General features: G+C 40.6%; 2 protein-coding genes across 2 annotated transcripts in view; both read left to right on the top strand.

The window, feature by feature from the left end:
* The window catches only part of slc25a1 (solute carrier family 25 member 1), a 30,104-nt gene extending 22,927 nt beyond the window's left edge, over window positions 1-7,177 (top strand). Inside the window, 2 exon segments of the mRNA NM_204060.3 lie at window positions 98-3,263; window positions 3,296-7,177. Of these exon segments, the coding sequence (NP_989391.1) occupies window positions 98-212 (115 nt within the window). The 3' untranslated portion in view covers window positions 213-3,263; window positions 3,296-7,177.
* Window positions 7,178-11,238: 4,061 nt separating this feature from the next.
* Window positions 11,239-27,539, top strand: LOC100492479 (somatomedin-B and thrombospondin type-1 domain-containing protein). Its single transcript, XM_002931889.5, has 5 exons — window positions 11,239-11,759; window positions 18,999-19,181; window positions 19,273-19,363; window positions 26,244-26,402; window positions 26,833-27,539. Exons 1-5 carry the CDS (start codon window positions 11,531-11,533, stop codon window positions 26,936-26,938), a joined length of 768 nt encoding a protein of 255 aa, XP_002931935.2. The 5' UTR covers window positions 11,239-11,530; the 3' UTR covers window positions 26,939-27,539.
* Window positions 27,540-27,673: the final 134 nt, after the last annotated feature.

Genomic DNA, 27,673 nt, shown 5'->3' with positions numbered 1-27,673 from the left:
ACATCCAGCCCACAGACCTCCAGGGGGACAGCCCTGCCTTAAATTAATTTACAGACTTCAGCCCAGCTCTTATTGACTATCCTCTTTTATTCTATAGGTTCTATAAGGGTACAATACCCCGCCTTGGACGTGTCTGTCTAGATGTTGCCATAGTCTTCATCATTTATGATGAGGTAGTCAAAGTCCTGAACAAGGTGTGGAAGACGGACTGAGATGCGCCATTGGTGATGCACTAAACAGACTTGGACAACTGGGAGCTGTTCCAGGCTCTCTTGGGTGCCAAAGGTTCCAGTCAGACACTGCTATGAACCCCTTATCCTTCCGGTACCTAACTGGTTCAATCCCTCCCAGCCCTAAGAACTTATATTCCTTAAATATTTACATTTACATTCACACATTTCCACTGCTTGTTACACAGCCAAGCAACTGCTTCAGCAAAATAGAATGTTGCGATTTTCCTCTGCAGTGTGGGAGATAACTGGTTAACGTCTGGTGCACTGCGTCCTTGCACCCCGGGGTTTCATTTTAAATTCCCTTTGGTTTTTATGGATTTTTATTTTAATTTTTTTTTTAATGTTTATAACTTTATATCATCTCTTAATTCCCCCATGTAAATAATCATTAAGATCTTTATTAAGCATTTTTTTTTAATGAGACAGGGTTGTTTGGTGACAAATTGCAATATTGGCTTAGACAGCATGTTTTGCTTTTTTCAGCATGAGGTTTACAGCTAAACCACAGCTCCCTTACTGGGAGTGCAGAGGTTAAAATGTTTTTCATGTAAACGTGAAGGTAACTGGATTGGTGTTACTGCAGTCTTTAAATTAGAGGAACATACTCTGCCTTTAACTTATCCCTGTTGGGAATTCTAGACTTTATTTCTTATGTACCACTCCCTGGTGGTATTTCTACTGTGCCAAACTTTGCTTTAAGTACTTCGTTGTTATGACTCCAAATCTGTGCCAAAATATCAGCCCAAAGCTCAAATTTACTATTGGAGTCTCCAGCGCATCTGAACTTCCCCCTGCAGGGGGCAGAACTGGGTATCTGTTCATAAACACTTTTAACATTGTTGTCTTAAATATACAATATTGCCATTTATTTACAGTTCTTATTGTTTATCACTGATGTTTTTGGAGCTCTAATTCAAATTCATGAAGGCTTTACTATCCCCCCCCCCCCCCTCCCCGATAAAATAAAACTCTCTGAAGTTTTACTTTTTTGCTAATGACCATATGAGTCGGTGACCCAGCACACTGACTTCTTGCTGTTAGATTGAGAAGGCTGTGGTAGGGTCAAACACATAACAGAACACTTAGGCTGGTGGAGCCAAAGAAAGAAGAATTATTTGATTTAATTCTATTGTATTATTTTTGCATAAGGTGAGTCTTGTCTGCGGCCCTGCAGCTGTTGTGGCATTGCAAATAGTAGCGTGCCTCAGGGCTGATGTTTCTTCAAAATACTTCTTTCCATCTGGGGGGAATTACTAAAAACCTATATAGAAAATGTGTTACTTCAACCATAAGAGCCATAGCAAGCCAGATAAAAGGAGTTCTATAAATGATCATTCAGCATTTGTATCTGGAATCCATTCCATTGCTTTATGACTGTAGTACTCAATAGAGGCAGAAACTCAGTATCACATTTACACTGACAAATCACTTATTGTTATTTATACCGTTTACAACAGGAATGAGGCTGGTCCTTTGGCCTAATAGGTATTAACTTTCAGGCAGGGAAATTCATTGAGTAAAACTTATTGCCAAAGGTTATTCTACACATGGATCCAGATTATTCACATATTACTACTAATTATTGTGGTTGTTAGGGGTTAATACTTCAGATATATAACCATCTAGTCATTATTACTTGCACAATGTGGTTGTTTTATTGACCAAACTGTGGTGAAAAGATGAGTGTTACAATAGACTGTCCATAACCTGAAATACCAGCTGGAAGAACAAGAAGCATGTACATTCAGTACAACAGTATACTGAGCAACTGATATTTGCTGGAATAGACTCCTAAGTTCCTAAATGATGTAATGGAACTTTCCAGCTTTTCATCATTTTGCTCACAATTTCCCTGTATTGCCAAAAAACTTGAAACTGGCCATTCAGTGGCAGATTTGGCTGAGCAGCAATAAGGCATAACCCTCTTGGCATATATATTGGCTTGGGGGGCAATTTTCGCAGATTATCCTATTGGATCACAGTTCTGCCCAGACTTTAAATTTCATCTGCTGATGCCCCTGGTGGGTTGCTGCATGCTACACTGACATGGAAGTGGAGTCGCAACATCTCTTCACTTCCTGCAGATCTGACCACTTGGAGCAACAGATCAAAAGCATTTGGCCTTTCCTGTCTATGGCCAGTTGTACTTTATCTGCCAGTCAGGTACCCTGCAAGGTCAGCCAGTGCATGCCCAACTTTGGAGTAAACTAACCTGGCTAGAAAAACCCCACATGGGTTTACTTGAAGGTTATCTGTTATCCCTTCTGGCTGCATACCTCACACACATCTACAGCACCTGTACCCCCCCCCCCCCCCCGCACACATATAGAAATTAAAGGACATGTAAAGCCTACATTTGCCTACAATTTATATCAGTTGGGCATGTCTCCCCCACCCAAATGGCATCATTTGTACTGCATATATCCCCTCCGTTTGCCAGCACCATCACATTTTCCTAAAGCAAATAGCAGCTTTTGCCCGGTGGCCATTTGTCCTCTGAAACATAACACACACCGTGCTTACAACAACTGAGGATGCCCACAAACAACAGCCAAAGCAAATTCCTGAGGGTGGGGGCTGAGTGGGTTACAGGAGGAGAAGGAAATCTAAGTGATTAAGGGGATGTTGCAGCCTTACTATTAATCTCCGGGCAGCCTTACTATTAATCTCCGGGCAGCCTTACTATTAATCTCCGGGCAGCCTTACTATTAATCTCCGGGCAGCCAGTGTGGCAGGTATTGAAAGATTTCAAAGAGGCTGTTCACTGATTACATTTTTGGGTGCGGGGTTTCCATGTACTTTAAAGAAATGTGTATGCAGTCTCAGGAATAAATGATCCCCCTTATATTACAGACTGTTGACCGCAATGAATTGTCCTGTATTGCAGCCACAGATAAAAAATACATACATCAAACTATTAAAAAAATTCCAAGGTTCAATGTACTATTCTACATCTTTTAAAACAGATTTAATGCATTTTAAAAGGGGCCATATATTAAAGGGGATGTACTTTCCAACTTTAGTCCTGCTGTCTGATGATAATGATAGAAAGGTGCACACCAGTCTAGACATTTGCTTTTATTCGTTGAATTGCACTATAATGATCCAAGCTGCGCTTTCTAAGTATCCATATCTGATGTGCAGGGCAGCCAGGGTGAAATAAAATAGTATGTGGCCCTCTTATTCCAGTGAAGTTTTATTAGTTCACATGGGAACCAAAAAAGATTTTTATAGCAGCCTTCTAATATGTATCTGACTTTAATGGGAAAAGATTCAGGTAACTTTTGCACCAGTAGCCAGAATCTATTAATAGGGAATTAAATAAAAGTTTGCCTAGGTGCAGTCACACATAGCAACCAATAAGATGCTTGCTTTAAAGCTAGTGACCAGTAAATGCTACCTGCTGACTGGTTTCTATAGGTTATTAGACCTTTAGTTAACCTTGCACCATTTATTACATTACCCTGTAGCCTTCATTAAATTGTATGTACTCAAATCAGATTGGTTGGCAGGATAACCAGCCAAGGATTTTCAGTTGCCATGCAGCATTTTCCAATGAGTTTATTCACAGCAGTTACTAACTGTAGATTTGTACCTAAACGGAAGACAAATACTGAATCATAAAAAATATGAATTCCGACTATAAACCCATTAGTACTGATCCACATGAAGGAATAGGACCAATTACTACATGCCATGGTGTGTGGTGGAAAGGATAGGAACACACCACAAAACAACTGCAGTAAAGAAAGCTCTTGAGTGTAGGAGGTAGGTAAGAGGGGCCCCTGGAAATGCAGGAATGCTGGGGTCCCTATTTGATGCATGGGGAAATGAATCCGAAATGACCAGCCCAATACTCCCCTATGTTAAACTACAGCTCCCAAATCCTACTGGAAGTCTAGGATGCTGGAAGATGCAGTTCAATAACACCTACAGGAGGAAGGATGGGTTGAGATCAACATGCTGGTTAGAATTCCGTATGTGAGTAATTGTATGAAACTGTCACAAATCTACTGTTTTATAGAGCAAAAAAAAGCCCATTTTGCAGCAGTTTTTCTCAATGTTTAATTTGGTCACAATTGTGAGGACGCATGTACATTTTAGTACTGTGACTTTTCATACATTACAAATTACGCAAGGGACCAAAAAGGGATCCTTTCCCCTTTTTGACACATTTCTGAACATTCTATACACTGCAGTGGGAAACTCCAACCCATTCCAGAAGAGATGGCCTATTCTTGGGCCAGAACCCACCCAACCTGTGGGTTTTGTACCTGACCACATGCCTTACATTGCTACTAGGATTGTTTAGTTACCCTGTTTATATTGTTATAATACTGGAATTGTCAGACTGTTAAATTGTTTTCAAACATGTTCTAAAGAAACAAACCAGTAGAGGGCGATAGTGCTAGTGTTTGGCTATCCCTTTAAAGGCCAAAAAAACCTGTGTTTTTATTAAATAAGTAGTAAAACCCAGATGTAAATGTTTGTAAAATGAAAACAATGCCCCTTGGTATCTCTGCATTGCTGGTCCTGTCTATCTGTATTATTTAAAGAATGCAGCAGTTATCTTCACTCAGGCAAAGACTGCAATTCCCACAAGGCCTTGCATGTTCCGCAAGTAACAGATCTGCAAAAAAGGTGAATCACAGAAGTACGCAAGGCATTTTGGGAACTGGAGACCAGCAGCATAGAGATTTACCTTTTTAATAAATATATATTGCAGAATTCCTTAGAATTTTATTTGCTTCGAATATAGAATACTTTATGCTTGGGTTTACTTACTCAAACATACTTCGAAAAACAATTAATTTTTATGTGTTCGTGTATTTTTGGTGCATTTACCCATATGACTGTCTTTGTACTGTGCAATATAAACAAGTCACACAGATGTATTCTCTAGAACAGGGGTCCCTAACCTTTCTTACTTGTGAGCCATAGTCAAATGGAAAAAGCATCATAAAAGTTCAAATAGTAAATCTTGTTTTTATTCAACCAAAACTTGCCCCCAAGTCAGGAATTCAAAAATAACTACCTGGTTTGGGGACACTGAGAGCAACATCCAAAGGGGTTGGGGAGCAACATGTTGCTCATGAGCCACTGGTTGGGGATCACTGCTCTAGAACCTCTATTGCCAGCATGTAGCCGGCTCCTATAAATGAGTAGTTGAAACAGGAACCTAGTAAATAGTGCTGTGGATTCTGACATATTGTGAACATAGTGGTTGTATCTCTCATTGTGAAGAGATGACCACAGAATGAAAGTGCTACCTGCATCGGCTGGACATACTGTAGGTAATGCTTATATCATTTCTGTCCGATACAGGCACTATGTATGTCTGATGCTCCTTCTTTATTCCTCAGTTGTTACAGCTACTACACTCAGCCCCAATGGGGCTGTTTTGAATCTTGATATATGTTACATCTGCTACTTGAATGTTTAAATGTTTACAGTTTTAGTACTGTACCTGCTATGTAATTTGATTTGCCTTTTCAATGCAAAAGCCTTTGGCACAACAATTGATTGTCAGGTGTTTTTCGCTGAAGGACACCCGAGCAAACGCAGGGAGAACATAAAGACGTCATGCAGATGGCACCCTGCTTAATCTCAAGACTAAACACTCAGCCAGTATGATAATGGCAATAGTTATCTGCCTATTTTACACTGTTTGTATGCACACTAAGCAGTGAGTGCAGGAAATGTGCCTAATGTTCCTGTATCTTGAAACATGAGCACAGCGCTGAAAAGGATCTCTAGATGTTTAGAATGTTGCTCGGTGTGCACCTCTCATTTATTGTTGGTGACTGGGGGCTGCAGCTCGGAGGGTGGCTTTTGCTGATGGCATATATTGCTGCTGTGCTCACCCTAGGTATAAGGAGTCCCTGCTTAACTTCCAGAAGCCTAGTTGACAGATTTTTTTGTTAGTTTATATAATCATACACAGGATTTCCCTTATCTGCTACAGGAAGCTATTTACTCCGGGCTTGCCCAGCTTGCCAGGGTGCTGTGAACTCCAGAGCAACCATCACAAATCCATTTCTTCACTCAAGTCCTGCTTATGTGTATAAATGTACCATAAACAATAGTCCAAAATAGGAAAATTCGAAATAAAAAAACAAATCGGGACAGTTTATCTGGTATTATAAGTATTATGAAATATACTTATTTTATACTATTTAAAACAAGAAACTAGCATAATAAAGGGGTGGTTCACCTTTACATTTACTTTGAATATGTTATAGAATATCTTATTCCTAGCAACTTTGGTCTTCATTATTTATTTTTTTTATAGTTTTTGAATTATTAGCTTTTCTCTTCTACATTTTTTCCAGCTTTCAAATGGAATATTGCTCTGTGAGCTTACAATTATTATTGTTAGTTTTTATTCCTTATCTTCAGGTCCTGAATTCATATTCCAGTTTCTCATTCAAACTGCTGCCAGCTTGCTAAGGTAAACAAGACCCTAGCAACCAGATAGCTTCTAAAATTCCAAACTGGAGAGTTGCTGAACAAAAAGCGAAATAACTGAAAAGCTACAGATAATAAAAAAATGAGAACCGGTTGCAAATTGTCTTAGAATATCATTGTCTACATCAAACTAAAAGTTAATTTAAAGGTGAACAACCCTTGTAAGTATATCTATGTATATTAATACAGCAAAAATTAAGCCAGTATTAATAATTCTATAATGTGGAAACACAGTCTTATATGCTTAAATATGCAACAGAGTGCTGTGGACTCACACTATTGCACAATAGTGCCTGTATTTCTATACAAATGTTTACTATTGGTGTTAAAGGCTTCTCTGTACTGCCAAGTGCTTTATTTGATCTGACAATATACTCAATATACTGAGGGTGTACATAGTCACCAAATACCCTTTTTGTCCTTGTTCTATGTCATTTTCTTGTAAGTCTGTATTAAAATGGGACTATGTAAAAACAGTCTTTTAGTTTTCAGTCTGTTCAAATATGATTATTTACTAGCAAATACTTCACAGTGTTCAGCAGGTAAAAAAAACAGCAAAGTTTATATAATAAAAAAGATTTGCATTTGCAGCATCTCTGATAACCCCTTAAAGTACAAGGAATGGCAAACACAATGGTGAGTGCCAATATGTTAGTCACTTCCCAGTGATTGCAATAATTGTTTTTCCCTGAGCTGCTGCACAGAGCAAATGCATTTTTTTATTATATGTATGCTGTTTCAGCCTGTCCCAAAATGTTATTACACTGGTAAGAATTTATATTTCAGATACTGTATTCACTCAGTGCCCTACTTGGAAATCTGGTATCTTTAAAATACAGCAGCACCAAGCAGTTATAGGGTTATACAGCCTTGTGATGTGGGCAAGGACCGGGGAGATACAAAGAGCAGGCAGCAAGGGAGTGTGCCCAGATATTCAATAATAGGGAATAACAAGTGCTGATGGGATGAAGGGATGATATCCATGCTTAAAGCTTTTCAAAGTGAAACTATTATCCCTGATGAACAATGGCCCATTTATTATTAAAGCAAAGGGCTATTTTACAATACAACAGATATCAGCCCTATGCAACTTAAATTATATGGTGGAGCATCTACACAATACAGTATCAGTTTCCTGTGCCAGACATGGCCGTGATGTTACCTCAAGAGATGGAAGTTGCAAGCAATTGGTAATGAGAAGTTAAAGGGGTGGTATATTTACCTTTTCAACATAAACTCAATAAATAGGACTTGGGCTGAACATACTTTTTTGCTTGTTGTTTCAATTAAGAAATATATTCTTGCACTAAATAGGGCAAAGGTTGAAAACATTTTCCAACCTTTTGGTTCTGTATGTAAACTGTATGTGAAGAAGATTTTAGTAAACAAAAATACCAGCTCACAGATGAGCTCTTTGTAGGATGAGCTGCTACTTAACTCTAAGGCTGCAGCTGGGGGAGGAGGGGCTTGTTTTCAGCTACACTGAAATAAATTACCCTGTTTACTGGAGGGGTAATTGGAAGTAGTTCTTAAACAACTCCAAATATTAGTAGGCACATATGAACCCCATTCCCCCTGGGTAGAGGGAAAAATATGCCAGCAAAGAGCAGATTATATACTAACCCAGTACTGGGCCGGAATTTTTCTGCCCTAAATGGTGGAGGGCTGATAATGGAAGCCAGTTTTGACCACTCCCATTTTTCAAACTGCACTCATCTTAAACCACACCCATGTTATCACAAGAGCTTTTAAGACCATCCCCACATTAATGGTTGTAGTGCAGCAAAAACCCAAATGGTTGGTGCTCACTGTAGGGATATCACCCTTTATTCATACGTGAAAGAATTATATTATGTCATTGTAGGGGATCAGAGAACCCTGTCCCCTGTTTCTCAGTCTGTGACATCATCCAGCCTAGCTACAGACTGGGGAGGGACCCGAAGTGTGCTTGAAGTTTGGAGCCAAATATCTATGGGCGGGCCCAGCAGTTGATAAAGGGAGCCCCTGCTGTTGTTTGCCAGTGTTGAAAGAGAGATCCAGAGTGAGCAGCCAGGAGAAAGTGTTGTGTGTTCAGATTAAAAGGATAAGAGTGTTCTCGGCTGCCATGGAGTACAAAGTCCTCTGTGGAATCTCTGTGTGTGTCCCCTGGTGAGAACAGGTATTGCTAGTTTGCCTGCTACGTGGGAGCAGCCACCTTTCCATAGGGGAAGGTACTCTGGGGCAGGTAGCGCTACCTGGGGGGACTTAAGAGCTCTGAACTGACAAAAAGGGTTGTGGTTTATCCGGATCCAAGTGGGGACGGGGCACCTATAGAGACTGACTGTGCCAGCAGTGGATAGACTGCACAGGTTTCTCACAGCAGGATAATCAGTTATCCGTAAAGTTATTTTACTTCCATTTTCAACAATTATATAAAGTTTGATATTGCTGCAAAACTTTGTGATTATTCCTAGTGGAAAGTCCCTGGAGGTGTGTTCCTCAGTGTCCCCTAGGTGGAGGCACCGCACTGAATCCCATTTCCCCAAAGAGAACAAATTCTCCTGTTACAGCCCAAAATAAGTGAGTGTGCCAAGAAAGGGTTACATCATATTAAGACATACTCTTAAATTCATATGCCTCCTCCTCCCAGCAACCCCCACCATATAATGACCATTTTCAACTGCTAACTGCAGAGTATGGCACACACGGAGCATAGGGCAGGCAGAGTATGGCACACACAGGCAGAGTATGGTACACACAGGGAGCATAGGGCTGGCAGAGTATGGCACACACAAGGAGCATAGGGCAGGCAGAGTATGGCACACACAGGTAGTGTAGGGCAGGCAGAGTATGTGTGCTATATTCTGCCTGTCCTATGCTGCCTGTGTGTGCCATACACACAAGCAGCATAGGGCAGGTAGTACATACAATGACACAATGCTTGCACTGCTCCTACAGTCTGTCTGAGGTGTGAACAGGTGAACAATGTGGGGATTTACAGTCTGAGCCTGAGGTGTGAACACTGCAGGGGGGGGGAATAATGCAGGCACTTAAAGATGTGAACAGTACTGGGGATTACATGTATAAACAATACAGGGATTTACAACCTGAATTTGAGGTGTGAACAATGCAGGGGGGCCAGTACTGTTACCACACAAAGGTAAGTACTCAAAGCAGCCAGAAAGGTGGGGGTACACACAGATGGGGGCCCGGCCCGCAGCCGCCAGTTGGACAGCATTGTACTAACCTAAAATTTCTATATAGCCCCATTTTTCTAAAGCTGCCAGTGGCATTGGCCTAAAATCACAAAAATCTGATGAAACTTTTGAAAAGTGTAAGTTACAGCATAAAATACATGGTAAATACATCATAGCCAAACTTTAAAGAAAGGCACCGTTAGATTTTCTCTTTTGCTTCTTCTTGTGGTTGCTTTGAAGCCATGAATACATTTTCATTACAAATACAATAAACAGCAGCAGAGATGAAAAGAAATGTTCTGGGATAGAACCTGTTTGTTCTCCTGTAGGTGAAACATTGCACTTTGATGCACTGGCAAATGGTTTATATATATGTTAGACCCTTGCAGCAATTGGTGGGGGTAAACCCGTCAAGTCATGGCAAGTTATGCCACCTATGACACAAATATACATCTTCAGAGATCTCTTATCTCATACTCATATGGAATCAACATATACATATTGTGTGACTTTAAAACCTACAGATATATCAGCAAAAACAGAATCCCACTATTTCTACCTAGCACACTGAAGGGCACATTACATTGAAAAATGATGTTAAACTACAGTACCCATCATCCTATGCAATCCAGGGAGTGGAAGCAGCAAAATCTAGTCACCTCTGCTGTGTTATAATATGTAACATACTGTAGTGATTTGCATTATTTGTGATTACCAGATCTGTAAAGGAAGGCTTTAGATTTAATTTGGTTTCATTTTTTTGCTACTTTATTTCAATGGTGCATGTAGTCAGTACCAGCAGTGCAGAGTAATAGCAAGGCATAGACATAGTAGTTATGCCACTGGTGAGAGGAATTTCCCACCCATACCTGTTTCTACACACACATAGGGGGAAATAGGGATCACATGTGGCTAATGATATTTGGAGTTGTTTAAGAACTAGCTCCAATTACCCCTCCAGTAAACGGTAATTTATTTCAGTGTTGATGAGAGCTGTATAAACAAACCCCACCCGGGTTTCTCGTGAATGTATGTATGTGTATGTATGTGTGTGTTCTGTGACCCGCTTGTCTCACGGAACAAACTTGGAAGCAGGCATTTCCTAGTTTTAATAGAAAATGCCGAAAACTTTTCCTTAAGAAGCCGCATAGTGGGGGTCCATCCTAAACAGCATAGGGCCCCAGCACTGGTTCAGAAGCCCTGACTTATCTTAATAACTGAACCGCTCATCAGCAGGTACCCCGACATTTGTGGGGGCAGAGCATCCCGTTACCGTCTGATATTAGGTGATGATGAACATTTTCTCTCCCCCCCCCCCCCCCCCGCCGCGATGGTACCACCCAAGGGAGTAATGACGGGTCTGTTCCACTCTCACAGGGAGCCAATCCGGGAGGGGCGCACATGGCACAGAGAGACCGTGCCGGACTGTAGAGCTGGATGTGGCCACTTTCCTCTCAACTTGCTCTGTAGCCAACATTCCCGCTACTGACACCTGCCCACTGTCTAAACGTGCCCCTCAGCCCCATTACTTACCCACGGCCCCTGCAGCTCTGTACCCCTGCCCTGCGCCAATATCCCTAAGTGCCTCAGACTCAAGCAGGTCGCACGGCTTCATTGCTCTTCTCCTTCTCGTCTGGCACTTGGTGCCCCGGGATGCAGCTTTGGAGCTCAAAGATGTGGCTTCTCCTCTGTTCAGTGTGGGCTCTCCATATCCCGGGGGGCAGATCAGCCTGTGCCAGGCGCGCCCACCCCAAGTGCTGCCCGGGAAGGAACAACGCATGCACCGCGCCGAGTCGCACCGGCCCCACCTGCTACTGCGACTCCTACTGCACCCGGAGCGGCGACTGCTGTCAGGACTATCGGAGCCAGTGCGGGGGCAGCGGTATGTACACAAGTAAAGTCATTACTCAACTTATTCAAGTGCCCTCTGTTTCTCCTGATACTACGGGAATGTATTCTCTCCCTAGCTCTCCATCAGTCTGTTTCTATCAGAGTGTCTATCTGTCTGTATCTATCTGTCTGTCTGTATCTGTCTGTATCTATCAGAGTGTCTATCTGTCTGTCTGTATCTATTAGAGTGTCTATCTGTCTGTCTGTATCTGTCTGTATCTATCAGAGTGTCTATCTGTCTGTCTGTATCTGTCTGTCAATATCCATCAGTCTGTTTCTATCAGAGTGTCTATCTGCCTGTATCTATCTGTCTGTCTGTATCTATCTGTCTGTCTGTATCTATCTGTCTGTCTGTATCTGTCTGTATCTATCTGTCTGTCTGTATCTGTCTTTATCTATCTGTATCTATCTGTCTGTATCTATCAGAGTGTCTATCTGCCTGTATCTATCTGTCTGTCTGTATCTGTCTGTATCTATCAGAGTGTCTATCTGCCTGTATCTATCTGTCTGTCTGTCTGTATCTATCTGTGAAACTGTATCATTATATATATATATTATATAGATCTTTCCTCTGAGTGTACAGATGCAGGGCAGAGGTTTTCAGGCATCTGATGTTTCAGCATCTGCCTGGGATGCCTTAGATCAGGTTAAAGATATAAGAGACAATCACCACTCTCTGGTCCCTAGGTTACCCAAGATGGGAAACCTTCTTACCCAAATTTTACTTTGATTTTCCAGTCTGATCAGGAACCCATTGGCTCATTGATGCAATCCTTGGTCCTATGGCCCATATACCTGCCGTTTTAAATGATCAACTTTGCCCCACATAGGTGGGCATATCAGGAGAAGATCCGCTGGTTTGGCAGCCTTGCTAAAGGAGCAGATTGCACAGTGTATGGCCACCATAAGCGCCTGTGTGATTTAGTCTTTTTTTATTTTGCCTGTTCTACAAAAAAAAAATAAACATAAATCCTTCTTGATTCCAAACTGGTATCAAAGATGTTCCCAAGATATGCATATTCCCCAATATCTATATAGGCAGTAAGGGAATATGCTCAGACTCCAGGGTACCCATTCTTTCACACTCACAGGTATCCTTTCTTATAGACTTCTAGGTACCCCTTCTTACAATTTCCCAGGTACCCCTTCTTGCACCCTCCCAGGTCCAGCCCCAAGTCCCTTCTTTGACAGAATGAGGGGTGGTGATCAGAACTGACCCTCTTTTCCTACCTTTTTCTGGGGCAGTTTATTTGCCACAGCAGCAGCAGATATAGTCTCTAAGACAAAGTCATCACCCCACTATGTGGAAGAAACACAATTGCAGCCCCTCTAGCAGATAATTTGGCAACCTTATGTTTTCTTGCTGCAGGGAAGGGGAAATAGAGGGAATTATTTAACAAATTACAGTCAAACCTCAATTTTACATTCCCACATTTTCTGTGGTTCTACCGATTATAATGGATCTCAGTGGGTGCTTCTTCCAGATTTTACGCTGTGTTTTCCCACATTTTACACAAAACTGTAACCACATTCACATCCTTCCATGGTTCTACTGTAAATATAAAGTCCAGTTAGTTTGTACCACTTATGAGCACCCACAAATCACACTACACAACTTCATGTCTCTTTCAACTTTTTTCCACTTAAAAAGATTTGCTTTTGGTATAAGGTATTATTCTGATACATTCTGAAACTTTCAGTGAGAAGTGGCAGTGCCATGGTTATTCTTAGTGAGGTGATGGAATAGGGGGAAAGCGTGTGAACTACATAAGAGAGACCTGGGACACGTTAGGGGCAGCAGAGCTAGCTGCAGAGGCCCCCTGTGCTTTGGCTAGTGTACAAAAGGAGGATTAGTAGCTTTGATCCCTGAATAAAACCCTCTACACATGGGTCAGCCTGACTTTATATCGTATTCCACCTTCTGACTCCAATGCAAATAAACACGGAGAAACCCTGACGCAAGAGGGTTTTTTCTGCTTTCTTCCTACAGCCATTCCAGTTGTTCAAGTGGCCATGTTAACACTGAATGACAGTGTAAAGAATTGAAAAGAGTGTAAAGAATTAAAGAGTGAATAAACGCCCAGGTCATTTACAATGGGTTGTATATTTTTGTAGGCCACCTTTCCAGTTCTTGACCTTGGAAGTCCCTGGTGCCACTGATGGCAGGGTACAGGCAGCAACAGGATGTGCAGGGAGGGGAAACATCAAATGGCAGTTGGAGTAGGGCTACATAAAATATTCCCCTTTCACAGTCAAGTTCACAATACTAACTGCAGTTTGCAGTGAGCAGGCTCCTTCCATCATCATTCACCTCTTTCAGAGAAAGAAAGTACAAGGAACTCCTGTTTGAAAAAAAACATGTTTATTGGTGTTTATTTAAAGGATGCAATATATTTTTTTTTATTTTAAAGCTATGCAGTTAAAGTGAGTTACAGACTGAGACTATGAAGGACTGGGGTTGCCTGCTAAAGTTTCAGTCTAAATCAGTTGTTTCATGTTGTTGTCTGTGGTCCTTTTTAGCAATCCATTTAAGCGGGCCATGCATACACTGATATTATCCTACCAGTAGGAGTCCAGCATTTGTGCCCAAACAACTTTTACTTATTCTTTGTCTCAAAGGAGACCCTACATATGTTAGCAAGCAATGGAGGCTATAGGAGCCTATTATGAGCTTTCTGAGCAAACTGATACCCAAAAGTAATGTTATGCCACTGAAAAATGCTCTAAGTGTATATCTGCTTTAGGAAGATCCGCCAGCCTCACCCTTTATGCCAGGCACCTTCCCTCTTCGTGACTTCTGAATGGAGACCAGCTTTATTATAAACACATGGCTGCGCACATTGACAGGAGGTCAGAGGTTGTGACTAAGTATACACAGGCCATGATGGGAAGCATAGTCTAGACTCCCCCCTCTCAGTGCCCTTTACAGTCTACTGTGGGCAGATTATGTTGTACTGTTTATAATTATAGGCTAAACTTTAAAAAAAAAAAAAAAAAAGTTACAATAAAACCTATGTTGCCAAAAGAAGCATCATCTATTAATAGATCCATTCTGTAACCGAGCACATGATGTTTGGGGGAAATACAAAATAGTTAAACACTATTTGTTTTTGGATTTTAATTATCTGTCTGGTAAATGTGTATATATGTATTACAACTTGACATATTAAATTAGGCCATCAGGCAATTAGGCCTTATTAAAGGGGTTGTCCACCTTGAAATTAACTTTTATTATTATGTAGTGAGTTCTATTCTGACACTATTTATAATTCGTCTTCATTTGATTTTATAAAATAGGATTTGTAAATTACCCTCTCAAGGCTTTCATATTTTTACGCAAATCTAAACCTAATTATGGAAGCTTGGACTGGTTTTAGACTAGCATTGCTTGAACCAGAATGTTCACATCAATACCTGAATATACACATATCCATCTTCCAACTATGCCGCTGTCTGGCGAAGATGAGCAGCCGGATAGTACCAGGTTATATCAGGAGTTTCCAGCCCTCCCTGTGAGACTGAGGAAGTCAGAATTGAACAAGGGATTCTATAGCCCCAAGTAAACTTGACTATTTACGCTTTCATCGCTTTCATAATCTTAAAGGGCATTGGTAAGGTTCTAGAGTGATAGAGTAACTTGGGAAGACTGACCATTTTCACTGTGGCAATTCTACCCAGCCAGGATAGGGTGTATGGGTTAGATTTGTCAAGCTCAAGGAGTGTAGTTTCCCTTGTATAACAGTGCATATGTAGGTGCCAGATGCACTAATTCCATGTATAATTGCAGTTAAGTTTCTGTGTCGGAGAGAGGTTTATTGGTAGGGCTTCTGATTTGTTTTAACTTTATGATTAGATAGTCTTCTATATTTGTTCTGCGTGAAGTTTAGGAAACAAAGGAAGAGACAGGGTAAAAGCAAGGATATTTTACCTTTAATTAAGTTAAATGTCTTTCTAACACAAAGAATAATATTTTATCTTGAGATGAAATCTCCTTTTTTCTTATCTATATGGCCTTGCGCTTGCTCACTGGAAGGACCTACTGTTGAAGCACCAGAGAGCTTATTGTATGGTCCCCAGTTATATTTAGACATAGTCATCACATTCCCCTCTTAAGCTCCTCTTCTCAAGTGTAAACTATTCCAACTTGGTCAGCCTCATAACTAGGACCTTCCATACCCTTTACCAGCTCAGACACATTTCTTTTAAAGCACTGGAGACCAAAACAGCACCGCAGTATTTCAAACTTAGCTGCCCAGACTGCCAATTTCTACACATTCCTCTTCAAGGATGCACATACTGGACAGAATTAATTTTAAGTAGCATGTCTGTGTTTGCCAATGACACATATCTATACATTAAAATGCCCCCCCACTGCAAGTCAATAATGAACAATTTAAATAAAAGTGGACCCAATACAGAACCCTGTGGCACCCCACTAAGAACCTTACTCCAAGCAGAGAAAGTTCCATTGACAGCCACCCTCTCTACACAATCCTTGAACCAGTTTTCTGTCCATGTACAGACAGCAAAACCAACAGATCTTCATTTTAAAAGCAAATGTTTATGAAGCATTGTATCAAAAGCTACTTTGATACTTTTGAAGCCAAGTAGATCTACCTCTGTCTAAACTCATACTTCATCATGATTTCATATGTTTAACATGATGTGTCCCTCATAAAGCTACGCTGATTGCTACTGTGCCATTCTCCATATAGGGTTACAAAAAGCTACAGGCCGGTATGATTGGGGAGGGGGTGGGGCCATGAGAGGTGGAGTTATGATGACTGGTGAGATGGCACAAAAGGGGCAGGGCAGCGATACAAATTTTATTGGAAAATGTATTGCTGGTAAATTTGCAATACCAGCCCTGGCCATGGTTGGTGGCAGAAGACTAGAACATCATCTTTAATGTGATCCCTTAACAAACCTTAACATAACTTGCCCACCACATATGTCAGAGTTACTGGCCTATTGTTTCCAGGCTCAGATCAAAATAATTTTTTAAATACCTGTACTGGAACAACATCCGCTTTCCTCCAGACTATAAATACTATAACAGAACTTGAAGGTCTCTAAATACCCAAGACTGGGCAAAATCATTTTAGGGCACCCTATTCTTTGGATCTTGGAATAGCTAATGTTATTTACACATTATTAGAGATCATGGGTGTGTGTCCCACATGGTGAACTAGGTGGGCATGTAGAACAAGCACACCCTTCCAGTATGATCCTGTGCACCCAGTAACCCTTGCATGCAGTTGGTATCCCCCCCCCCCCTCCTGCCACTAAAAGCACAAAAATTAATTTGCAAAGGTGCAGTAGCTGGTGGTGGTACTGTAGCTTTTGAGTGGAACCTTAGATAATGTCCTTTTGTTTCACAGTGCAAATGTCCCTGTGTATGGATGATGATTCCTAGACACCAGATTACTCAGTATAATGGGCTGCTTTGGGAATCTCTGCTGTTTGAGTGAACTAGAACAAATCTCTTTCCCCCCTTCACCAGCTGGACTCAATGTTAAAGAAATCATGGGACTGATGCTTAATTGCACCAGTGCAGTATCCCACAGTAGCCCATCTTATCTTGCCTTCATTTCCTAGTTTGTATTGGAATACTGATAATTATGTCCTGATGCGTTGCTGTTAGTAACTGCATCAATAAGCAATTTAGCATTTGTATTAGTAATTAATACAAATATGTATGCAGCCTCTCATTTACTATTCTACTTAACCAGGGGTAGACTTTGCCTGCACCTTAGATTTTCCTGTAAAATGTTCTCCCTACATGTTATATCTAGGATCCTACAGGCTCTAGGCAGGGAGGAAGGGGGCTTATTAGACCACAAAGTCCTATAGTTCCCCCTTATCTTCTAGTTTAAATATCTTACTGGCAACATTACAAAACAAAATACATTTTCTGTCTCTCTTTCTCTATATAGAGCTTATAAGTTGAGTTTAACAGAAGCTGGAATTTCCCTTCGTACTTGGCACTACCATCCCTGCTAGGAGGCTGTTCCATGCATCCAATCATAAGTTTCATTTAGATATACTGTTGAGAGTTATGTGTGTATTGCAGTGGGAGGCTGATTGTAGGCCAAAGTAAACAACGGGGGATGCGCTGGAGCATGTATAAATACACAGACAGGACCCCTGTGAGAAAAAGCATTCAGCTGGATCTGATACAGAAACACAGCTTGCAAACATAACATCCTGCCCCTTCTAATAGCAATGCAACTTCACGCCGTCTTCTGTGTGTCAAACACCGACATGGACCTCACACCTGGGCCCAGTACTTCCCCACAAGTGACACTGTGTTTGTGTAAGTCTTTCACTAATGCACTCTTCCCTTACATGTGTTATCTCTACTGTAAGATTGCTTCATAGATTTAGCTAGATGGCTGTGTATGATTTGGTTGCATGGTGTATAGAGAGAACCTCTGTGTGGGGCGAGGGGTGCTGTAAATTACATTACTGCTTCACTAGGATATCAATTTAACAACCTCTGTAAAGAGTTTCATGAACATGTTGGTACTATATTAATAATGCTGAATAATAATTACAATAAATAGCTTCCCTTTAGTGCACTGGGCACACACAGTTTAAATGCCTGTAAACTTGGCACACAATTTAAGATCTGCTCACTAGGCTTTGCCTGGTTTGGCCACTCACTTGCTGGGCCATATCAGCTGATACATATTTGTCTCCTAGGCCTATATTTAATTAATCAATATAATTGGATCATATTGAGGGCCTACAGAGACCAGTCTAAAGAGGGCTGCATCAACATGACTATAAAGTAAAGTGCTCCCTTGATTTACCATCAGTTTGACACAAGCTGGCAACAATAAATTACTTTTTATTAGTGACTGACAAAGAAACAATACATTTTACTGTAGTCTGTGTCTGCATTGTATGCAGATTGTATTGGCGCTTTATAAATACCTGTTAATAATAAATCATAAATAGATTGTCAGAACCCCTGCTACACACCGATACAGACGGAGGAGGGCGTACAGGTACTTCTCGGTGTGTTTGTGCCAGTACTTGTGTCTGTATGGCATCACAGCATAGAAATGGATTAGAATGAATGATACTATAATCACCACTGACTTGCCTACTATTTTTTGCCAACTTTAACTGTAGGTTCAAAAGGGCGCTCGGAAACATTCTGTATACAGTTGTGTACAGATGTTTTTTGCTTCATGCTTTAACTCCAGCATTTTCACCCATCTAGTTTCGCATTGTGTGGTTGGGCCTTGGGGGTCATGGAGCGAATGCAGTTCACGCTGCGGAATAGGCAGCAGAGAGAGGACCAGGCAAGTCGTAGTGCCTCCAAGCAGTGGTGGGAGCCCCTGCCCTGATCTAAGGCAACGGTGTGGATGCTATGGAGGGGACCCTGATTGTCATATGTCTACAGGTGATACTGGCTCTCTCTCTGTCCAATTTACACAATGAATAGACCATACTATACTGCTCCAAACTCATTTTCATATTGTTTGCTCTCATAGATGTGGCTAAGATTTTACCAGACTCATTCAAAAGGGATTTCAGAGACCCCTGGCGAAGATATCTTACTACAGTGCAAGAGAGAGCCCCAAGGTATGAGAGAGTCAATTAATAATCAATAATAAAGGCTTGATGAATTGAGATATATATAAATATCCAAAGGTTGCACACCATCTGCAGCAACAAAACCTGGAACAAGGACAGCACTCCTAGGATTTAAAGAATTATAAAACAAAAATGTAAATGCAAAAAGAGGAAGGTTTATTATTGGCGTTTTGGTCTCACACAAAAACCTTCATCTGAAGTCAAAGTTTCTGTGTGAGACCAAAACAACAAGTAATAAATCTCTCTTCTTTTTTGCATTTACATATTTGTTTTGTAATTATTTAAATCCTAGGAGTCCTGTCCTTGTTCCAGTATTTATTTATTTATATATACATATATATACACACACCTATAGGAAGGACCAGCACACCAGGTCACATCAATATCTTCTTTTAATTACCGTGTGATTCAATCTGAAATATATATATATAATCACAAAGTCTGGTAACCGGCACTCACAATATAGAAAATCAGCGTTGCCTGGGTGCAGTCCAGTGCGAAATAATAGAACAAAAAATAACCAGGAACCGCACTCACAGGTCTTATAAACAGAAATTTATTCAAAAATTCGGGTCTAACGTTTCGGCTGCCATTGCAGCCTTTATCAAAGACTTTGATAAAGGCTGCAATGGCAGCCGAAACGTTAGACCCGATTTTTTGAATAAATTTCTGTTTATAAGACCTGTGAGTGCGGTTCCTGGTTATTTTTTATTTTTTGTTCTATATATATATATATATATATATATATATATATATGAAATATAAGGGATAAAAAAGGCTTCTCAGAATCGACTTTGTGTGTGTGTGTATTATGATTTAGTTTTAGTCCTCCAGTATCTGCAGTATACAGAGTCCAATGTGATATTAATTGAGGGGAGCTTTCCTTGCTGGCAAGATAACAGCGCCATAGTACAGTTGGTGAGGTCAGGCAAAATACACAGGCAAAGTACTTTCTGGACTCGCTCTGCCATCTGCTGTCAGTCGGTGCCAGATTGTGACTCATAGTGGAGGCGTCTTTGTTCTGTTTTGGCTCATTGAAATTGCAAGTTATCCAGTCCATAATCTTAAACACGTAATGCATGCAGACAATATTTTCCATGTTGCCTTGCCAGGCCCTGTCCCTGTGGTAGAAATCTTTGCAGATTTTTGCAGCACTTTTTAAGCTGCATTTATGCATCATAGCCATAAAGCAATGAATTACCTCTATATCAGAAAAGCCACCTTAGGGTAATGCCACACATAGTATTAAAAAAACGCTTGCCAAGAATATGATTTGTACGCTTCAAAATGAAAAGCTTCAAAAGGCCCTACCTTGTGCCTGCACCCGAAAGCATGGAAAACACTAGGATGCAGGCACAAGTAGCAGATATCCACCTAAATATGCACAATTTAGCATTTTCTACAGATATCAGCTACGAGTGCCTGCACCCAAGCGTATTCAGTGCTATCAGGTGCAGGCACAGGTAGGAGGATTTTGAAGTGTACGTAGCGTATTCTTGCCAAGGGTTTTACGTCTTGCTGAGAATGCACTACCTTACACTACGTGTGGCATTAGCCTTAGGCCGCATATCTCACAATAAGAGGCAAATTTATGTAAAAAAAAAAAAATTGTCAGGATTAGAGAAATATTTTGAATTCAACCTTAGATCTTTGTAATTTATGAACGGTATAGATTGGCCTCTGTGTGTTAAATGTGAACTGATAATCATGGAGAACTGTGTAAACCTACTAACATTGCTTAATGTACCTCCAGATCCCTTATGGCAGTGCTGTCCAACGTCTGTGGTGCCAAGGGCCGGAATTTCTCTAGCATACATAGTGGAGGGTCGCTAATGGAAGCCAGTTTTGACCACTCCCTCTTTTTAAACCACACCCATGTTATCACAAGAGCTTTTAAGACCAGGCCAACATTGATGCTGGTAGTGCAGAAAAAGCCCCAATGCTGGGTGCTCACTGTAGGGCTACCAACAATCATTCATATGTGAAAGAATTATATTGTGTCATATTAAGACATACCCTTAAATCTATATGCCTCCTCCTCCCCTGTGGATAGCACAGCAACCCCCAGCACATAATTACACACCTTAGGTACCATTTAATGGCTATTTCCAACTGCTAACAAACTCCCAGAACAAACCAATGCCAGGTTCACCTCCCACAGGCAGCATAGGGCAGGCAGAGTATGGCACACAAAGGCAGCATAGGGCAGACAAAGTATGGCACACACAGGCAGCGTAGGGCAGGCAGAGTATGGCACACACAGGCAGTACTCTGCCTGCCCTATGCTGCCTGTGTGTGCCAAACTCTGCCTGCCCTACCCTGCCTGTGTGTGCCATACTCTACCTTCCCTGTGCTGCCCGTGTGTGCCATACTCTGCCTAACTTAGCTGCCTGTGTGTGCCATATTCCGCCTGCCCTATGCTGCCTGTGTGCCATGCTCTGTCTGCCCTATGCTGTCTGTGTGTGACATACTTTGCCTGTTCTATGCTGCCTGTGGGTGACATACTCTGCCTGCCCTATGCTGCCTGTGTGCCATACTCTGCCTGCCCTATGCTGCCTGTGTGTGACATACTTTGCTTGTTCTATGCTGCCTGTCATATGCTGCCTGTGTGTGACATACTTTGCCTGTTCTATGCTGCCTGTATGTGCCATATTCTGCCTGCCCTATGCTGCCTGTGTGTGCCATACACACATGCAGCATAGGACAGCCAGTACATACAGTGACACAATGCTGGCACTGTTCCTACAATCTGTCTGAGGTGTGAAGAGGTGAACAACGTGGATGCTTACAGTCTGAGCCTGAGGTGTGAACAATGCAGGGGGTAGTGCTGGGCGGTATACCGGTATATACCGAACACCGTTTTTTAAAAAAAAAATGCTAAAAAAATTTAACTTACCGGCATACCGGTGTGGGCGCCTCCTGGCAATTTTTCTTACTATTTCCGGGTTGTGCGCGCTGACGTTACGTGCGCGCTGACGTTACGTGCGCGCTGACGTCACGCGCGCAACCCGGAAATAGTAAGAAAAATTGCCAGGAGGCTCTGTGAGCTGTCGGGGGTGCCTGCGGCTGCCTGGCCAGTAAGTTATATTTATGTGAAGGGGATGGGGGGTGCGGATGGGGGGGTGTTTGGGGTGGTCACCTAATCATGCATGGGGAAAAAAAAATACCGTCAAATACCGTGATACCGATATAATAAAAAAAATACCGTGATATAAATTTTTGGTCATACCGCCCAGCACTAGCAGGGGGTGAACAATGCAGAGATTAAAAGATGTGAACAGTACAGGGAATTACATGCTTAAACAATACAGGGGAATTATAGCCTGAATCTAAGGAGTGAACCATGCAGGGGGCCAGTTAATCTCAGTACTGATACCATTTAAATCTTACACAAAGGTAAGCCATCAAAGCAGCCAGACAGGTGGGGGGCCACAAAGAGGGGGGCCGCCAGTTGGACAGCACTGCCTTATGGCATTAACTCCTTGGCATGAGAAGTTACCTCAGAGTTCCCTTATATGTAATTAATATGCATTTTTGTAGGGATAACCTCATAAACCTTATGAATGATGTACAGTATAATCTCTCTTTCTGCATTTGTGTTTTATAAGAAATGATAGTACCCCCTACTGTAAAATAATATGAAGACACTGGAAGCCATTCTGGAACTATATAAACACACAAGGATGAGTTCCTTGACAAGTACATGGGTTTTTGGCCTGCCCCATGGCCTTTTATATACTTAATAATACACTCCCTGTTTAAAATATAAGGATATTATAAGTTGCCTAGGAGTTCCATGACTATATAAAAGCTGAAGGCAGAGTGCTTCTTTTCTGAGGTAACTTCTAATATCCCCATATTTTACAAGAGGGGGTACATTATTTATTATAATACACACGTTTCAGTGAGTCATGTGACTAAATCACAAAGCACCTGTTATATCGGATGGCATCACTAAGTGCTGTTTATAATGATATAATTTACAGGATAGTGATGATTTTTGTGTGTATTTGATGTTGTTCTGCTCAGGAAGAAGATGGGAAAGGGCATCTAAGACTTTTGATGACTTTTCTAAGCAGAGCAACATCAGAACACTCCACTGTTTTCCTTTTGAAGGTATATCTCTTTGACTGTACAATTAGGGTGAAGACACATGGAGCTACTAGTAGCAGCTACAAAAATAGACAATACTGATAATTGTCTCTACATGTGTCTTAGCAGAGGCATCTCTCAGTATTGTCTTTGGCAGGGTATTTTCTGGCGTTTAGTAGCTGTGACAAGTAGCTGCTACTAAGTAGCTCTGTGTGTCTTCACCCTTACAGGAACTGACCAGCAGATGGTGCTGATGATAAAAAAATTCATTATTTTGGCAGTTAATAAAAGGTAAATAACTCTAAAACTGAAAAAAATAAAGTAATTTTCAAAAGTGCTTAGAAAAGCACTTTATATTTATATCATATATATATATATATATATATATTATATATATATATATATATATAGAAAGTCAAAATGCAATACTGGCACTCACGTATAAATCTCAAATCCGCCTGGGTGCAGTCTTCACAGTGAAACCGAGATAAGAAGAAAAAGAAGCCGCTCTCTCAGGACTTAGGTGCAAAAATAAAAAGTAATTTATTGAGTAGACGAACTGACGTTTCGGCTGAACACCTCAGCCTTTCTCAAAGTCAAAAACACATTGTGAATGCTAACATTAAATACAGTGACTGGCGGGAAAATACAAACAGAAACTGGGTGTGACGTCACAGTTTCACGTAGTCCAATACACATCAAGCGTGAAATACTCATTAGCATAATAAACAAATGCGTGTCTCATTGTTTATGTATAAACAAATGCTTTGTACATCCGCAATAAACATAACACCTAAAGAAAGAACCGATACCAGTGGACAGAAAGAGTGAAACTAAAAGTATCACGTATAAACAAACAAAACACGTATAAACAAAACATTGTTTGTTTATACGTGATACTTTTAGTTTCACTCTTTCTGTCCACTGGTATCGGTTCTTTCTTTAGGTGTTATGTTTATTGCGGATGTACAAAGCATTTGTTTATACATAAACAATGAGACACGCATTTGTTTATTATGCTAATGAGTATTTCACGCTTGATGTGTATTGGACTACGTGAAACTGTGACGTCACACCCAGTTTCTGTTTGTATTTTCCCGCCAGTCACTGTATTTAATGTTAGCATTCACAATGTGTTTTTGACTTTGAGAAAGGCTGAGGTGTTCAGCCGAAACGTCAGTTCGTCTACTCAATAAATTACTTTTTATTTTTGCACCTAAGTCCTGAGAGAGCGGCTTCTTTTTCTTCTTATATATATATATATATATATATACAGTCCACAAATTTTCTGCACACCAAACACATGGCGTAAATAGAAATCCAAAACATCAGGTGCACACCAGGATATTCTTTTAAAAAATAAAACATTACTTCTATTTGTTCATACTGATAAAACAGGCCAACGTTTCGGTCTCCTTCTAAGACCTTTATCAAGACCCTTTATATATATATATATATATATACGAATTGGGAAAAGAAGCCGCACTCACAGGACTTAAGTACAAAAATAAAAAACTTTTAATGGTAAATCAGTGAACTGACGTTTCGGCTGAACACCTCAGCCTTTCTCAACTTTGAGAAAGGCTGAGGTGTTCAGCCGAAACGTCAGTTCACTGATTTACCATTAAAAGTTTTTTATTTTTGTACTTAAGTCCTGTGAGTGCGGCTTCTTTTCCCAATTCGTGTTCATTCTAATTTTGAGGATTGCACCCAGGCCAAGCTGTGGATTATACGTGAGTGCCAGTATTTCATTTTGTTTTTATATATATATATATATATATATATATATATATATATATATATAATAGTGGTTTGTCCCTGAAGAAGAGTACAGTCAGTACTCGAAACGTTGGATTTTTTTCAAATAAATGTTTTCACTAATCATTAAGTCCTTGTGCGTGCGGCTCTCTGTCCTTATATATTTATATATATTTATATATACACACATACATTAGGGATGCACCGAATCCCGGATTCGGGATTCTAGCCGAATCCAACCTTTTTTTGATGGATTCAGTTTCGGCATATGCTATTTAGCATTCAGAAAGGGTTAAAATTTAGGGGGGGGGGGGAATTTTTAGCTGCGTGCGCGGCAACTTTTAACCCTTCACGATCCTAATTAGCATATGCTAATTAGGATTCCGTTCGGGATTCGGCAGAATCAATCAGGTGGGTTTGGGGGTTCGGCAGAACCCAAAAAAGTGGGTTCGGTGCATCCCAAATATATATATATATTTCTTGTAGAGCCAAGGAAATCACCTTGATGCTGTAAAGAAATGGCTATATAAGGATAATGTATACTTAAAATGATACCATTAACTGAATATTGTTTAATTGCATATCGGTAACCCTCCCCCAAAAAATTGCAGAAGAACTGATGTGACATTAGTAATTCTGTACTATAATTCTCAGTCTGTATTTTCACTTAGGGGGGACTGGCAAATGAAAATCATGGCAACTATTGCATTTTATTTAGTAGGAAAGCAGGGTTAGCAGAACAGCTTCACTTGTTCTTGTCTGTCCTGCACACATTGGCCAAAATGTCCCCATATATCCTAACCAGCAACAAGTAGTACTGGCCTAGCAAGTCCACCATTAGTATTCATGGAGCCTTGTTATGCAAAAATGCCACCTATTAAGTGAGCCCATTCTCATTTAAGATGCTTAACTACTTTTTTTTATTTTCTTTGTGGGAAGGAGATATTCCTGTGGTTCACAGTGTCATTTTAGGGTATCTGTGGACAAAAATTTAATTAAGATTTCTCTCAAACTCTAGTTACTGTGTCTATTTTCGCCTGAAGCACGTGGGACTGGGCTGCCAGTTACAGGGTTGGAGCAGGCAACTCATTCGAGAACAACTTGTATGTGTTGAGTGCCAGAAGGAAGCTGCAGGTAGCAATGGACGATGCCAGGGAGATGGACTTGCTGGGGTTAGGTGAGACACTAACTTTATGTATAGGATAGATCCACCCACAAATAGTTTTTTGTTTTTCGTTTTGCAATGAGCTGCATGGATATAAACCACATGCACACAGAATGCAGAGCTTTTTAAAGTATTATAAACCAAATCATTGAATGGCCTTATTTATAAAGCTCTGTTATTGTCCTTTTACGTAAATTAACACTATGGAGGGGAAATAATCCAGTACAAAATATAATTGACTTATTTATAAATAAACTACATTTCTCAGTCATTGGGCACTACTCGTCATGTAGGGGTCTATTTGTAAGTTTGTAATGTGGTGTTTGGACTATATTATAACAGACTACAGAGTGTGGCGATGCATACATGGTTCTTTGGGAGTATTTCACTCGCTGGTGTGATAAAGGTTGTCTGGTTCCTAACACTGCCTTGTCTCTTACAGAACATTCTGGGCTGCTGCTTCACTCTCAAGCTGCCAAGGATCATGGGTACAGGAAGACCTAAGAGAGCACTGCACATGCAAGCTGGTTTCTTTTCTTTTTGTGTAAAAAGTATAGCCCTTATAGCACTTATTCCAGCTCTGGCCAGTCCAAGGCTACACCACAGGCTGATGTCTCGGCCTAACATGAGCCACTGGTATGAGAAGCCCTAGCAATGGCCAGTAAAGCACAGTCAGACAGCTTCCCTCAATATCTACCTCTGCCATTCACTTATGGAGGAAGCGTTTCCTATAGTTTTCTCTTGTTTGAAATGATTATTGCACACACCAGAATAGGCCATTAGGTTTGAAGAGGTTATTTTCCTAATCCTTGAACTTGGTGTCAAATATAGTGTTATGTCCTCAGAATTAAGACTGAACCCATATTCTTCACTTGAATTTGTTTTGGAAATATCAATGATGACAAGAAATTCAAATAATATAAATTAGAATATAAATATCAGAACTGGAAGTAGGCTGCACTTAATTAAGATATCCATAGGTTTCAGTGACAGCTGGATCATTCCTTGTGTCACATTATTGTGCTGAACGGATGATCCCAATGATTTAGTTACGAGAGTTGTTTCTGCAGATCAGATCCCATTAGTGATTGGTAAATGGTTTTTATGATTATTGAAAAAGAGTTCTTCAGGGTTTTTCAGCAACTGAAATGTTTATGATGTGGACAATTTTTTTTTTTACCTTTGATGTAACCTTGTTATTGGAATGAATCTACCTCATCAGATGGCACAAAATGAACAAACCACCAATTTGCAGCTGCAAGGCAAGGGAATCGTTAGCTTGA

This window comes from Xenopus tropicalis, chromosome 1, assembly GCF_000004195.4.
Source record: "Xenopus tropicalis strain Nigerian chromosome 1, UCB_Xtro_10.0, whole genome shotgun sequence".
NCBI lineage: Eukaryota > Metazoa > Chordata > Amphibia > Anura > Pipidae > Xenopus > Xenopus tropicalis.
This window is presented reverse-complemented; position numbering and strand designations above follow the sequence as displayed.

Coding starts and splice junctions, on each gene's coding strand:
- LOC100492479 (XM_002931889.5), top strand. CDS start 11,531: ATGCAGCTTTGGAGCTCAAAGATGTGGCTTCTCCTCTGTTCAGTGTGG. Junction 11,760..18,998: donor GAGCCAGTGCGGGGGCAGCG/GTATGTACACAA, acceptor TCACCCATCTAG/TTTCGCATTGTGTGGTTGGG. Junction 19,364..26,243: donor GTGCAAGAGAGAGCCCCAAG/GTATGAGAGAGT, acceptor CTCAAACTCTAG/TTACTGTGTCTATTTTCGCC.